This window comes from Giraffa tippelskirchi, chromosome 12 (genome assembly GCF_054371585.1).
Source record: "Giraffa tippelskirchi isolate mGirTip1 chromosome 12, T2T-mGirTip1v1.2.pri, whole genome shotgun sequence".
NCBI classification, from domain to species: domain Eukaryota; kingdom Metazoa; phylum Chordata; class Mammalia; order Artiodactyla; family Giraffidae; genus Giraffa; species Giraffa tippelskirchi.
The window spans coordinates 61,888,628-61,902,371 of NC_137286.1; the positions used below are offsets into that span (position 1 = coordinate 61,888,628).

The 13,744-nt window shown below is 43.9% G+C and overlaps 1 protein-coding gene across 3 annotated transcripts in view; it reads left to right on the top strand.

Moving 5' to 3' along the window:
- Positions 1-6,029: 6,029 nt before the first annotated feature.
- GABRB3 (gamma-aminobutyric acid type A receptor subunit beta3) overlaps positions 6,030-13,744 on the top strand; it is a 274,911-nt gene continuing 267,196 nt past the window's right edge. For 2 of the 3 annotated variants that reach the window (XM_081551412.1, XM_081551410.1), the window contains exons 1-3: positions 6,647-6,903; positions 7,036-7,127; positions 7,337-7,404. In XM_081551412.1, the coding sequence (XP_081407538.1) occupies positions 6,824-6,903; positions 7,036-7,127; positions 7,337-7,404 (240 nt within the window). In that variant the 5' untranslated portion in view covers positions 6,647-6,823. Of the gene's footprint in view, positions 6,169-6,646; positions 6,904-7,035; positions 7,128-7,336; positions 7,405-13,744 lie in introns of those variants that run through there. The other variant, XM_081551411.1, reaches the window with a different exon arrangement.

Here is a 13,744-nt window from a genome sequence, read left to right on the forward strand (position 1 = left end):
TCTTGTTCCTTTATCTGCACAATATTTCTCTGTCTTTTCCTCTTGTGTAATTTACTGTGTTTGAGGTCTTCTTTCCCCAAGTTATAGGGTTGCAGTTCTTCTTGCTTCTGTTTTCTGCCCCAGGTGGGTGAGTTTGGAGAAATGAAACCATGTTTCCACACAAAGACTTACACATATGACTTTTTATTCATGTCATCCCAAACTGTTAAGAGAAAGATCCACCAAAAGATTAATAGATAAACAATTTGTGGAATAGCCACACAATGGAATATTAACCAGCAGTAAAACAAAACAAACTATAGATCTACGACAAGGATGGATGTCAGAAACACACTGAAGGAAAGTAACCAGTCATAAGATAACATATACTGTGGAATTCCACTTATATGGCATGCTAGAACAGGCAAAAAGATCTATAATGTCAGAAGTTAGGTCAGTGCTTGTCTGGATCTAGAATGGCATGCAGGCTAAAGTATTACGAGGGAATTTTGGGGATGATAAAAATATACATTGACCTACACATTTTTCAAAAATCATCTAACTATACATTTAACTTTCAATTTCATGTGTCATACCTCAAATTGATTGAGTTAAAGGGCTTTAAAATAATTTGTCAGAAACTTTGATACTGTTTAAAAAGACAGCTTGATTCCCTACAAGTAAGAGGCAACTGTGAACAAAACAGTTTGGTGAAGGTCTTTTGGTTAGCCCAAATTCACAAACATGGGCAAGGTATAGTGATCATAGGTGTGCTGTGTGCTAAGTCGCTTCGTCGTGTCTGACTCTGCAACCCACTGTAGCCCACTAGGCTCTTCTGTCCATGGGATTCTCCAGGCAAGAATACTGGAGTGGGTTGCCATTTCCTCCTGCAGAGGATCTTTCTGACCCAGTGATTGAACAAACCCCTGTCTCTTATGTCTCCTGAATCGGCAGGCAGGTTCTTAACCACTAGCACCACCTGGGAAGTCCAATGCTCTTCATATTGTCTCCTCCTTTTCCTGCTTCTTACCTTGTTGTTCTTCTACAGTTGCTGAGTTTGACTTTTTGCAACTCCATGGACTGCAGCATGCCAGGTTCCTCTGTTCTACACTATCTCCCAGAGTTTTCTCAAATTCATTGTCCACTGAGTCAGTGATCCCATTCAACCATCTCATCTTCTGCCATCCCCTTCTACTTTTTTTTAATTTAATATAATTTTTTTAATAAATTTATTTATTTTAGTTGGGGGCTAATTACTTTACAATATTGTAGTGGTTTTTGCCATACATTGACATGAATCAGCCATGGGCATGTTAACCCTTCTACTTTTGCCTTCAATCTCTCCCAGCATCAGAGTCTTTCCCCATGAGTCTGCTCTTCACATCAGGTGGCCCAAGTATTGGAGCTTCAGCTTTAGCATCAGTCCTTCCAATGAGTACTCGGGACCGATTTCCTTTAGAATTGACTGGCTGGATCTCCTTGCAGTCCAAAGTCCTCTCAAAAGTCTTCTCCAGCACCACAATTTGAAAGCATCAATTCTTCAGCGCTCAGCTTTCTTTATGGTCCAACTCTCACATCCATACATGATTAATGGAAAAATCATAGCTTTGACTGTATGGACTTTTGTTGGCAAAGTGATGTCTTTGCTTTTTAATACACTGCCTAAGTTTGCCATAGCTTCTTACCTTAAGAATCCTTAAAAGTTATTCTAGTCTGTTTAAAACCACCTTATTATGAACAAAATGACAGTCACCTCTGTTTTATTCTGACATGAAAATTTATCCATTGTAAGACTCCTAAAACCTGAAACCTTTTTCTCTTTCTGTAGAAAATAAATGAAAGCAAGAATTGCATCAGTTTTTTCCTGCCAATTTGGCTAATATGTTAGCACCATCTAGTAGAAGTATGAAAATATTCTTGGTTTCAGGAATCCTGACGAGAATAGAAGGATGGGGTTACCTGGAATTTCGTTTTCATTCAACCCTCCGGAAGGCTGTTGGAGAAGCTGAGACAGGAAGGCAGCCAGGGGTTGCTTGCCCAACTTTTGTATCTTGACTATACCAGTGTACACTTATCACAATATTTCTCTTAGATTTTTGTCTCTGAATTAGAAAAGGACTGCATTTTCTTCTTTTTTTTTTATTGGCATATATTTGTTTTACAATTCTGTGCTGGTTTCTTTTGTACAACAAAGTGGATCAGCCATATGTACACAATATCCCCTCCCTCTTGAGCTTCCCTCCTAGCCCACTCCCCATCCCAACCCTCTAAGTCATCAGAGAGCACCCAGCTGAGCTCCCTGTGCAATGTAGAGGCTTCCTGCTCGCTATCTAGTTTACACATGGGAGTGTTTATCAGTCAGTGCTACTCTCTGCATTTGTCCTACCCTTTTCGTCCCCCTCTGTGTCCACAAGTCTGTTCTCCACATCTATGTCTGTGTTCCTGTCCTCTAAATAGGCTCATCAGGACCATTTTTTTTCTAGATTCCATATATATATATGTTGATATACAATATTTGTTTTTCGTTTTCTGACTTACTTCACTCTGTATGATAGGCTCTAGGTTCATCCACATCACTACACATGACTCAATTTTGGTCCTTTCTATGGCTGAGTAATATTCCAGGGGGCTTCCCAAATGGCTCAGTGGTAAAGAATCAGCCTGCCAATGCAGGAGACATACAAGTTGCAGGTTCAATCCCTGGTTTGGAAAGACCCCGGTTCAATCCCTGGTTTGGAAAGATCCCCTGGAGGAGGGAATATACTCCACTCCAGTATTCTTGCCGGGATAACCCCATGGACAGACGAGCCTGGTGGGCTATAGTCCATGGGATTGCAGGAGTTGAAAACGACCGTATGACTGAGCACACACACATACACACACACACACACACACACACACACACACACACACACACACACAATATTCCAGAGTGGCTTCCCAGGTGGTACGGTGGTAAAGAATCTATGTACCACATCTTGTTTATCCATTCATCTGTCGATGGACATCTAGGTTGCTTCCATATCCTAGCTATTGTATATAGTGATACAATGAACATTGGGGTACACGTGTCTTTCTTGACTTGTGATTTTTCTCAGTGTAGTGGGATTGCTGTGTCATATGGTAGGTCTATGTTTAGTTTTTTAAGAAACCTCCATGTTGTTCTCTACAGGAGCTGTATCAATTTACATCCCCTCCAATAGTGTAAGAGCTTCTCTGGGGGCTCAGTAGTAAAGAATCCATCTGCTATAGTCCAAGGGGTTGCAAAAGAGTTGGACACTACTTAGTGACTAAACAACAACAATAGCAGTGTAAGAGGGTTTCCTTTTCTCCGCATCCTGTCCGGCATTTATTTTTTGTAGGTTTTTTGATGATAGACATTCTGATCAGTATGAGGTGATACCTCACTGTAGTTTTGACTTGTATTTCTCTACTAATGAGGGATGTTGAGCATCTTTTCATGTGTTTATTGGCCATAAGTATGTCTTCTTTGGAGAGATGTCCATTTTTTGATTGGATCGTTTATTTTTTGGATATTGAGCTCCATGAATTGTTCATATATTTTGGAGATTAATCCTTTGTCTGTTGCTTCATATGCAAATATTTTCTCCCATTTTGAGGGTTGTCTTTTCACCTTGTTTATAGCTTCTTTTGCAGTGAAAAAAGCTTTTAAGTTTATTTAGGCCTCATTTATTTCTTTTTATTTTTATTTTCATTACTCTAGGAGGTGGGTCAAAAAAGATCTTGCTATGGTTTTTATCAAGTAGTGTTTTCCTCTAAGAGTTTTATACTGCCTGCTTTTACATTCAGGTCTTTAATCTAATTGAGTTTATTTTTGTGCATGGTGTTAGGGAGTGTTCTAATTTCATTCTTTCACATATGGCTGTCCAGATTTCCCAGCAAAATTTATTGAGAGGTTTTCTTTCCTCCATTGTATATTTTTGCTTCCTTTGTCATGGATTAAGTGACCATAGGTGTGTAGGTTTATCTGTAGACTTTCTATCCTGTACCACTGGTCTATATTTCTGTTTTTATGCCAGTGCCATACTGAAAAAAGACTCATTTTGGTTAACAATTTTAATAATTTGCCTGTGGGTTTATGATGTACCCTGTGTTCACCAGAAAATGTATCCTAAGGCAAAATGAAGTGCTATTGCTCTTCTAGGGTGGGTAATACTGCTGAAAAAGGAGTGAAGGTAAAGGAGATCCAGGCATGCAAGGAGAGGGAAAAGAAAGGAGGTACTATGTTATCTCAGGACATTTCATAGGGAGAAAAAGAGGGTGAATCATTTATTCCCCTGGTTCCCATCTTCCATCCATCTAAGGTCCACCACATGGATGGTTAACTCTACTCTGCCATTTCAGATTGCACATTTGCAAGTACTGAGTAGGTCCTGTTACACTTGGACCTCTTTGCTGAGAAGCCTGAAGGTGCAAGGTAAGAGGAAAGCAACGTGGACAGGTGGTGAGGGGTGTGAACATGTTCCCACGTAAAGCTGATCGGGGCTCTTAATAGACCTGCAAGGTGAAGCAGCAGCTGGGATAAAACATACGATCAAGAGACTCAGACACTGGTTGAAGCCCAGACCTGAGGTGGTATGTGGTTGGATGATAATAACACTTGCAATGTCGTTTTCAAGTTTTAGAACATGTAAAATAATATTAATAGAAAGGGGGATCACTCTTGCTATGTTGTTGGCTTTTCTCAAGCACCTTATTCTCACTGTTTATTTTCCATAGCTGTAATCCCCAACAGGGCATTCCTCTAAAAGAGGTACATGCAAACAGGAGAAACAGACTGAAACATGAATGTGGAGAGATACAGATACAGGTCTAATCTAATATTCCTGATAATTCCGTTGTACATGAACAGGACACAGAATACAAAGTATCTCTTTTGTATCTAGTCTGAAAAATAGATTTTTTCGGAAAATAATTAGGGGGCTAAGTTTATCTCTTGTGTGTGTTAGTTGCTCAGTTGTGTCCAACTCTTTGTAGCCCACCAGTTTCTTCTGTCCATGGGATTCACAAGCGAAGAATACTGGGGTGGGTAGTCATTTCCTTCTCCAGGGAATCTTCCCAACTCAGGGATGAAACCCAGGTCTCCTGTATTGCAGCTGGATTCTTATGCCATCTAAGCCACCAGAAAAGCCCAAGTTTATCTCTTAACCTATTTTAATACCAACCTTTCAGAAAATTGCTGATTTTTATAAAAGGCAATATATTTAAAATTAATTCCAGAAACACGCCAACTTGAGAGCCAGGGTCTAGATTTAGATATTTACCTATATAAAGTCTTGACAATAGAAAAGAAAATCGTAAGCTTTGTAGAAAAAAAAAACAGAGAAGCAGCATTTAGGTTTCAGAATGGCCCAATGGAGTCTATCAAGCAGCAAACGGACTTGATTTGTAGGTTTTGTTGGTTGACCACAAGTAGGAACTGATTCCACAAGTAGGAATCATCTTCCTCAATATTAGAAGTCTGAAGCACAGAGTTCTTAAAGAAAAATTTGCAACCTATGACCCTGGGGGAGCAGACGTTCCTCGGGAACATAGTGGTGCTACACAGGGCAGGGTGAGCCGTGATGTTTATCTGTCTGTTTCTTGGCCAAGGTACTGGAGGTCTTCTAAAATGCGAACCAGAGGGTGCGGTCCGGTCATGGAGAACACGAGGTTCCTCGTCTGATATTAAGAACCACGGACAGCTCCGGGCTGCGCCAGAAAAGACATCTTATTTTTCTATTCCTCGGAATGATAGTCCGGGGTCTCCATGTCTGATTTGGACTCTAGCTTCTGATAATAAAGCAAGCCTGCTTATCTAGGCTTCTCTTTAACACTCATTTAAGTGTATTTATGTGAATAGGTAGGGAGTGCTCACATAGAATGTTCAGGGGATGAGAGTGAGAGAAATGGTTGAAGGAACCAATTTAAGATAATGGTTTTATATTGCATAAATAATTAATCGGGCCGCCTTGCAAGCGGCTGGGATGGGTCAGGCGGGAAAGCCCGTGGGTGGGGGCGGGGGCGGGGATCCCCGTATCGCCGTTAGACGTTCAGTGACTGCGGGGGAGAGCGGATCCCACCCGTGTCAGGTCAGAGGCGCCGCGCCATGTGCTCTGGGCTCCCGGCCATCCTGCTGCCCATCTGGCTCTCCTGGACCCTGGGGACGCGAGGCTCGGAGCCCCGCAGGTGAGGCAGGGGCTTCCCTCGGGCCTGGCGCCCTGCCTCCCGCGCTGCAGCGCAGGTCTGCGGGCAGAGGCGTTCCGCAGCCGCCGCCGGCTCGGCCTGCACAGCCGCCAGACGGGGGTCGCGGCCAAAGGGCCAGGCCGGGGAGCAGGCAGGCGGGGGGCGCGTCTCGGGAGGAGTGGAGAGCGTCTCCTTCGCCGTAGCTGCCCGCGTCGCCGTCGCCGACCGTCCCCTCCTTCGCGGGTGGCTGGGGGCCCAGCGGAGCTGGCGGCGCGGCCCACCCCTGGTGCTGGCCGGCGCCGCGCGGTCGCGGCTGCAGCCCGCGCGCCGGGACGGCCGAGCCCCGGGTCTCGCTCCGCTGCCACCGAGGCGGCGGGGACGCTGGGCGCCGGCGTCCCGCGGGTGCAGGAGCCGGGGCCCAGCCAGGCGCGCTGCGCAGCGGCCCGCGCGCCCCGCGCGCCCCGCCCCGGCCCTCGCCGCGCGCCCGCGCTCCTCCCCGCGCGCGCGCCTCCCCGGCCCTCCCCCTGCGCCCTCCTCCGCTCGGGGCCAGCGCGGCGGCGGCGGCGGCGGCGGCGGCGGCGGCAGCAGGAGCAGCCCCGGCTGCGGGTCGCGACGGCGGCGGGGCGCCCCCTCCCCCGTGCCGGGGCGCGGCGGAGGGATGTGGGGCTTTGCGGGAGGAAGGTTTTTCGGCATCTTCTCGGCCCCGGTGCTGGTGGCGGTGGTGTGCTGCGCGCAGAGGTAGGGTCGCGGCTGGCTTGCCGGGAAGCGGGCCGGGCGGCTGGCAGGGTGCGCGGGTGTGCGCGCCGGGCACGGGCGGGCGAGCCGCCGCCTGACCCGGCTCTCTCCCCCCTCTCTCCACCCCTCCCGCAGCGTGAACGATCCCGGGAACATGTCCTTTGTGAAGGAGACGGTGGACAAGCTGCTGAAAGGCTACGACATTCGCCTGAGACCGGACTTCGGGGGTAAGTAGGCTGTGCGCGGCCGCTGCGGGCTGCGCGACCCCCCGCGCTGGGGGCCTGGGCAGAGGAGGGAGGCGGGGGCCGCTGCCGCCGAGCTGCGGCCGGGCGGGGAGGGCTCGGCCGGCGCCCCCTCCTCGGCGGCTCCCGGGCCCCGGGGCCGCCGCAGCCCGCGCCCGAGCCTGGCTCACGGCCGTGTCGTGCACTTTCCGCAGGTCCCCCGGTCTGCGTGGGGATGAACATCGACATCGCCAGCATAGACATGGTTTCCGAAGTCAACATGGTGAGTGCCTGCGCTCCCCGGGCCCAAGCCCCTGCCCCGCCGCGTGGGCCTGCAGGCGGGCTCGGGACCGGCCTGGAGGCCTTCGCTGCCCGGCCGAGCTGACCGGGCGGGTGACCCGAGCGGTCCTCGCAGCGCCGGCCTCCGCCTGCCCGCGCGCCTCGCTCCGCGCGCCTGTGCGCACTGGGCAGTCGTCGGCTCGGAGCCGCGCGGAGGGCGCGCCTTCCTGTGGTGGGAAGGGGTCCGGGCTCACCGGAGCTGGCCCCCCCGGCGCCCGCGAGCTCCCGGCCGGTCCCGCGATCGGCCCCCCGGTGCCCAGGCCGCCCGGGGTTGTCTTGCCTCCTTAGCAACAGGCGCCGGGGAGCGGAGGAGGAGAGCGCAGTTGCGGGGGGAGCTTGTATTCTGGGTGAGAGGGGCTCAAGGGTTCCTTCCTTGTGGGAGGAGGTGCTGGCCGCTGGAGAGAGCGGAGGGCGGTGGTCGGCGTGTCCTGGGCTGTCTCGGGTCCGTTTCCTCAGAGTCCAGTGGCTTTTCCGAGGGCGGGCTCGCGACAGGGAACCCGGACCCGATCCGCCGGGCTCTGTCGGAGGTGCTGACGGTGCTGGAGGGTCTGGGCCGCCTGCGGGCCGTCTCTGCAGGGAGGGTGGAAAGCTAGGAAATCAAGTGTCACTTAGGGCTGTGTTAATGCGAGGAGATTCTGTGTTCTGACCTGTGGAAAGTGGAGGTCCCTGTCTGTCCAGAGGTGTGAAGTGGGTGTCACAGGCTGTTCCTCAGGAACCTTTAAGACAACACGGAATAAGGAGAAAAATGACCCCTTTCTTTTTTTGATTGAGCTGGAAAACCAGGGGTTTTGAAAACAGGTTTCATTTTCTGAGTGACACTTTAGAAATTGTGAGGATGAGAATTTGGGAAAAAAAAATCTTTTTTTGGGGAAGAAATCATTTAGCAACTTTTCTTTCTAAAATATAGCACCAAGGATATAATGAGGCATGAGGTAGACTCCATGGATTTCTCAAATCTGGTGAACATCAGAGTCACATGAGCGAACTTGTTTTGAATGATTACTCCCAGGCTCTGATCCTGATTCAGTGGTGTGAGTGGAACCTTGGGGGTCTCTGTATTGAAAACTAGTGCTTCAGATGTCTTTTTTCAAGCAGATGTTTTATGGACAGTATTTTGAGAAACATTGTAATAACATAGAAATGTGGATGTTTACCAATAAACTAAAATCATGATTTTAAATAGATGTTTAGCAAGATATACTTAAAGGCATATACTAGTATGGATTTTGTAGGATGAAATCTTTGACTACAGGAAACTATTGTTAATTAACTTTTTACTCTTAACCTAAAGGTTTTAAAATTATAATGTGTGATTTAAAAAGTACCTTTCTTTCGGTGTATATCACTAAGGACATTTATATTCAAGTGTGAATAATAAATAAACAGATAAATTGTTAGTAATAAAAGCATGAGCAAGAAAAACAGACTTTACATATGTTACACTAAAAACATCACATTTATTTTACTTTTTAAAATTTTTGAAAAATCATTCTGGCAAAAGTATGTCTTATGACTTTAAGCAAACAAGTTGATATGTTCAAGATATACTCTGTAATCTATGATATCCTTAATTGGGAACTTCATATTCTATAGAGAAGAAAGTTTTGTATAGAAGTTAATAGACTATTTAGTGGGTTTTTATGTCAAAAATTACTGTATTGGACGTCAAATAATGAAGAAAACATACTGATGTGGCACTTTAAGAACTCTGTACAGTGTTAAAACAGCCAGGGAATAGAGAATATCTTGTTGCAGATCATTACACGTTTCCTGTGAATGAATTTTTAAACTTAGCTATCCAGTTGTTTAGACATCATGCTGATATTTAGCACCTTTAAAAACTTCATGTGCTATGAACTGAAATGTCCCAGTTTTCTCTGAACCCAATAATAGGAAGACAGATTGAGGATACAAGCCATTATATTGAATAATCTTTAAGTGCCTATACCAAAGCCAGTAATTATGCATAATGTAACCATAGCATACTTGTATGCCTTTCGTTTTGCATTTTTATGATGTTAATTTTTGTGGTTCTCTAGATATAAGTTTATTGTAAATAAAAATTGGGAATTGATGAAATTGGAAATTGAAGGCCATTGGACAGATGGACTGACTGGCATCTGAAATATCTTCCACAAGTGGATCGGTAAAAACATCCACTAGAAAAATCTGATTTCCTATAACTCATGATAAGGATCATAGCTCATAGTCATAGCTGCTATATTTGATCTAGTTTTTACTGAAGGAACTTCAAATATATTGCAATAATTAAGTATCATTTTGGAGGTTACATTTTATAGGGAAAAAACAGAGTATGTGAGCATAAGATTAAACCCATGTTTTTAATCACGTTGTTTAAAAGCAATGAATTATATTTGTGAGCTTCCTTAATCACCTTACTAGTTACACAAAACTTAAGTGTTGTTGTTGCTGCTGCTAAGTCGCTTCAGTCCTGTCTGACTCTGTGAGACCCCATAGACGGCAGCCCAGCAGGCTCCCCCGTCCCTGGGATTCTCCAGGCAAGAACACTGGAGTGGGTTGCCATTTCCTTCTCCATTAAGTGTTGTTGGGTTATGAAAAAAGAAAGGGGCATGCTCTAAGAGAGAGAGAGGGAAGGAAAGGGGGAGGGAAGGAGGCAGAAAGAGGGGTGGAGAGAAAGAAACTGAGAGGGCTTCTGACAGGGAAAGCCTTCTGAAAGAACTTATGAAGTGATACTTCAGGTGGGTGGGTGAGTAGGGGGAATAGAATTGTGACTGGCATAGACAGAGGAGGATATTCTGGATTAGAGAAGAAATTGGCAAAGCTATGGATAGATAGATCAGCAGGACAGAAAATTGTGAAGGAGAGACTCAAAAGATGAAACTGGAAAAGTAGGACAAACCTCTGTTCACCTAGGGCCTTCTCTGCCTTGCCAAATATTTCAGATGCTAATTAATTTTCAAGAGTTAAGAAGCCTGTAAAGATTATTAAGCAGATGATTGACATGATTTAAGTTGTGGTTTAAGATTAATATTGTGACAAAAATGTTAATTTAGATGGAGTGAGAAGAGCAAAGTTAGCAAGAAAATTCAGGGTAAATGGTCATGGAAGGTTCTTTGAAACTGTTCTCAAATTTTCATAGATATGCTTTTGAAAACATATTTAGTGAAATAAAGATTCATTAATATCTGAAATAAGGATATATGAAGCACGTATATCTCAAGGTGGGACAGATATGTTCTTGTTAGTGAACATTTTGAGGGTGAAAGCAAATAGTTACTTTTCTCTTTAAACAGTTGTAAAACAGTCTTTATCTACTGATGGTCATATAGGTAATGCCTCCAAAGAATGCCTCTGACCTCAAAGAATTAAAAAAGTAGATATATTATACATATACATGTATATATCATTATGCATTTTGGTGTTTTATATTAACAATCAAAATGGATCTTAGTATTTTAATATTTAACATTGTTTTGCTATAACACGTTTCACTGATAACGGAGATATTTTGTATTTCCATTTTTCTTAAGCTTCTATTTTTTCTTTTTGTGTGCTTCTTTATTTAAAATTGACATATAGTTAATTTGCAATCTTGTTAGTTTCTAGTGTACAGCAAAGTGACTAAGTTATAAGCATATACACATATATATACACATATATATACACATATATATTCTCTTTCAGATTCTTTTCCATTATAGGTTATTACAAGATATTGAATATAGTTGCATGTGCTATATAGTAGATCCTTATTGTTTACGTATTTTATATATAGTGGTGTGTGTGTTAATCCCAAATTCCTAATTTTCCACTTCTTACTTTTTTCAATTAGCTGACTTGACAGCAGTCAAACAAAAAACCATTTTCTTTTACATAACTTCCCTTGTTCTCTTAGCTCTTGTTTTAAATGTTCAGATAATCTTTTAAAACTAAGCGTGGTTAACTAATTGTTGAGATTTGGTTTACATATTTCTTTAAGTGAGATTGTACATATGAAAGTATACTGTCTACTGAAAATTTTTATATGCATGTGTTATAATTCTGGTGTCAAAATTTTAGCACTGGTCCAAGTGTGAAATAAACCTGTTGAATAGATAGGTGGAAGGATAAGTGGACACAATCATTGAAAATGTAGGAAATGTAAGAGAATATTAAAATATAAAACTAGAAAAATTTAATTAAATTTTTTTTTTTTTTTTACTGAAAGAGAGTGAAGTAGTTCTGGAACTCTTTAAAAATCATTCAGATAATAAGAACAGTATTTTAAAGTAGTCATATGAGTTCTTTTTGAATTTGAATTACTAGAATAAGCCATTGTTTGATTTGTTAATTCAAAAAGAAACTATACATTCTCAATTTCTACTTAATTAAAGTATTGAGGATATTGAGCTTCCTTGGTGGCTCAGTGGTTAAGTGCTAAGGCAGGAGATGTGGGTTCAATCCTTGGGTTGGGAAGATCCCCCTGAGAAGGAAATAGCAACCCACTCCAGTACTCTTTCCTGGAAAATTCCATGGACGGAGGAGCCTGGTCAGCTACAGTCCATGGGGTCACAAAGAGTCGGACACGACTGAGCGACTTCCCTTTCACTTTCCAGTATTCTTGCCTGGGAAATCCCGTGGACAGAGGAGCCTTGTGTGTCCGTGGGGTCACAAAAGAATCAGATATGACTTAGTTACTAATCAACAAATATTGAGGATATAGAACTAGATTCAAACTCTAGTAATAAAAAGGCTAATGTTCTATGATTTAACTTGTACTTTATTATTTTCTGCACTTAATTTGTCTATTAAAATTGAAGTGAAAGTTGATTAGTTGTGTCTGACTCTTTGCAACCCCACAGACTATATAGTTCATGAAAATGTAACTATAGAATTATTTTTTCTGATTTCATGCATATAAATAATAAACTTATCTTTTTTTGGTTGTGAGTTCCTTTTAGGTGACATATAATCTGCTGTGTTTAGTTACTATGAGAGGTGTATTTGTCCCTTATGCTCCCTGTATTGCATTCCTTCCTCATTGATTGCATTTTCCTCTTCAAAATCAACGTACTTTTTGGTGTCTCAGTGTAAAATGAGTATGGTACATAAGAGCGTGGTTTTGCAACATCCCAGCACAGCCTTGGTGCAGCCTCACCGTAAACTAGGTGAAGTTTACTTAGGTGCACAGCTCATAAGCATTTGTTCTCACTTTGTCTTTCCTGTTTCCAGAAGAGTGGGAAAAGGAGAAGGTCACCTTGGTTTGAGTGAGCTGGGATCAGCTGGAGAATTCCGCTTTTAGGCATTTTTGATCAAATTTATGTTAATCAACTCCCCTCCCTGTGCTGCAGAGTCTAGAGTTGCTCTGCCCGCGGGGTACCCAGTGTCCAGCACCTGGCCAGGTCCTCAGGCAGAGAAGCTGAGTCCCAGGAGTCCAGCTGTTGCGCTGAAAAGAGCCTAATGGGGTTGGGACTTTCCAGTTCTGTTTCTAGACTATGGGAACATCTAGCCTTAGGCAAGTCCCTTAATACTCAGTAATTCAGTCTCTGGCTTCTCAGATGCCCGTGGCACAAAAAATGCCTGGGTGATAGCACAAAGGGTTTAGCTCTACATAGAAAACGGAGGTAAAGATAGCCACACAATCACAGCCAAACACATGCATATTAGAAAACTGTCCTTTTCTGATTTCTTCTAGAGAGGCCCTGGCTTCGTTCAGAGTTAGCATATGAATTGTTACTCGCATTTGAATTGTTAAATGTTGGAAATGTGCTAATGCTCTTGTTACCACGTAAGCTGAGGGATGACTCAGCAGAATGGAAGAAGTGTTTCTCTGACCCAATTGGGTTTGAAAAACCGCTTTCATGAAAGGCACTCCAGGGGTAAGGTCCAGTGAGCATGTTGGCATTTGGTTCCAGGTTGCTGCATTTAGGAGGTAGGACTGTTTACTGAGGACATTACTTTTCTCTGGAAGTATGTTTCGTGCCTAAGTTATGATTCAACATCAATGCTGGGGCACTGATAAGGAAGCATATAATGAACTTAAGAGATGGGTGAGGATAATGCTTACATAATATGCTCTTTATGAAAGGAGATTTCAGTTTAACGTTAGAAAGAATGATATGGGAAGCAAAGGTGATGCTTTTTGTCTTTCCCCTCAGGGAGGTTGTAAAGCTTATGTTACTACATCTCTTAAAAAATGAATCTTCTACACAATGCCTTGTGAGCAACCTCTTCCTGGAGCCTTTGCCAGGCTCAGTAGATCCTATGTTGTGTCGCACATAGAAGTAAGTATTTGGTTTGAATTAATGGCACAAATCTGCTTA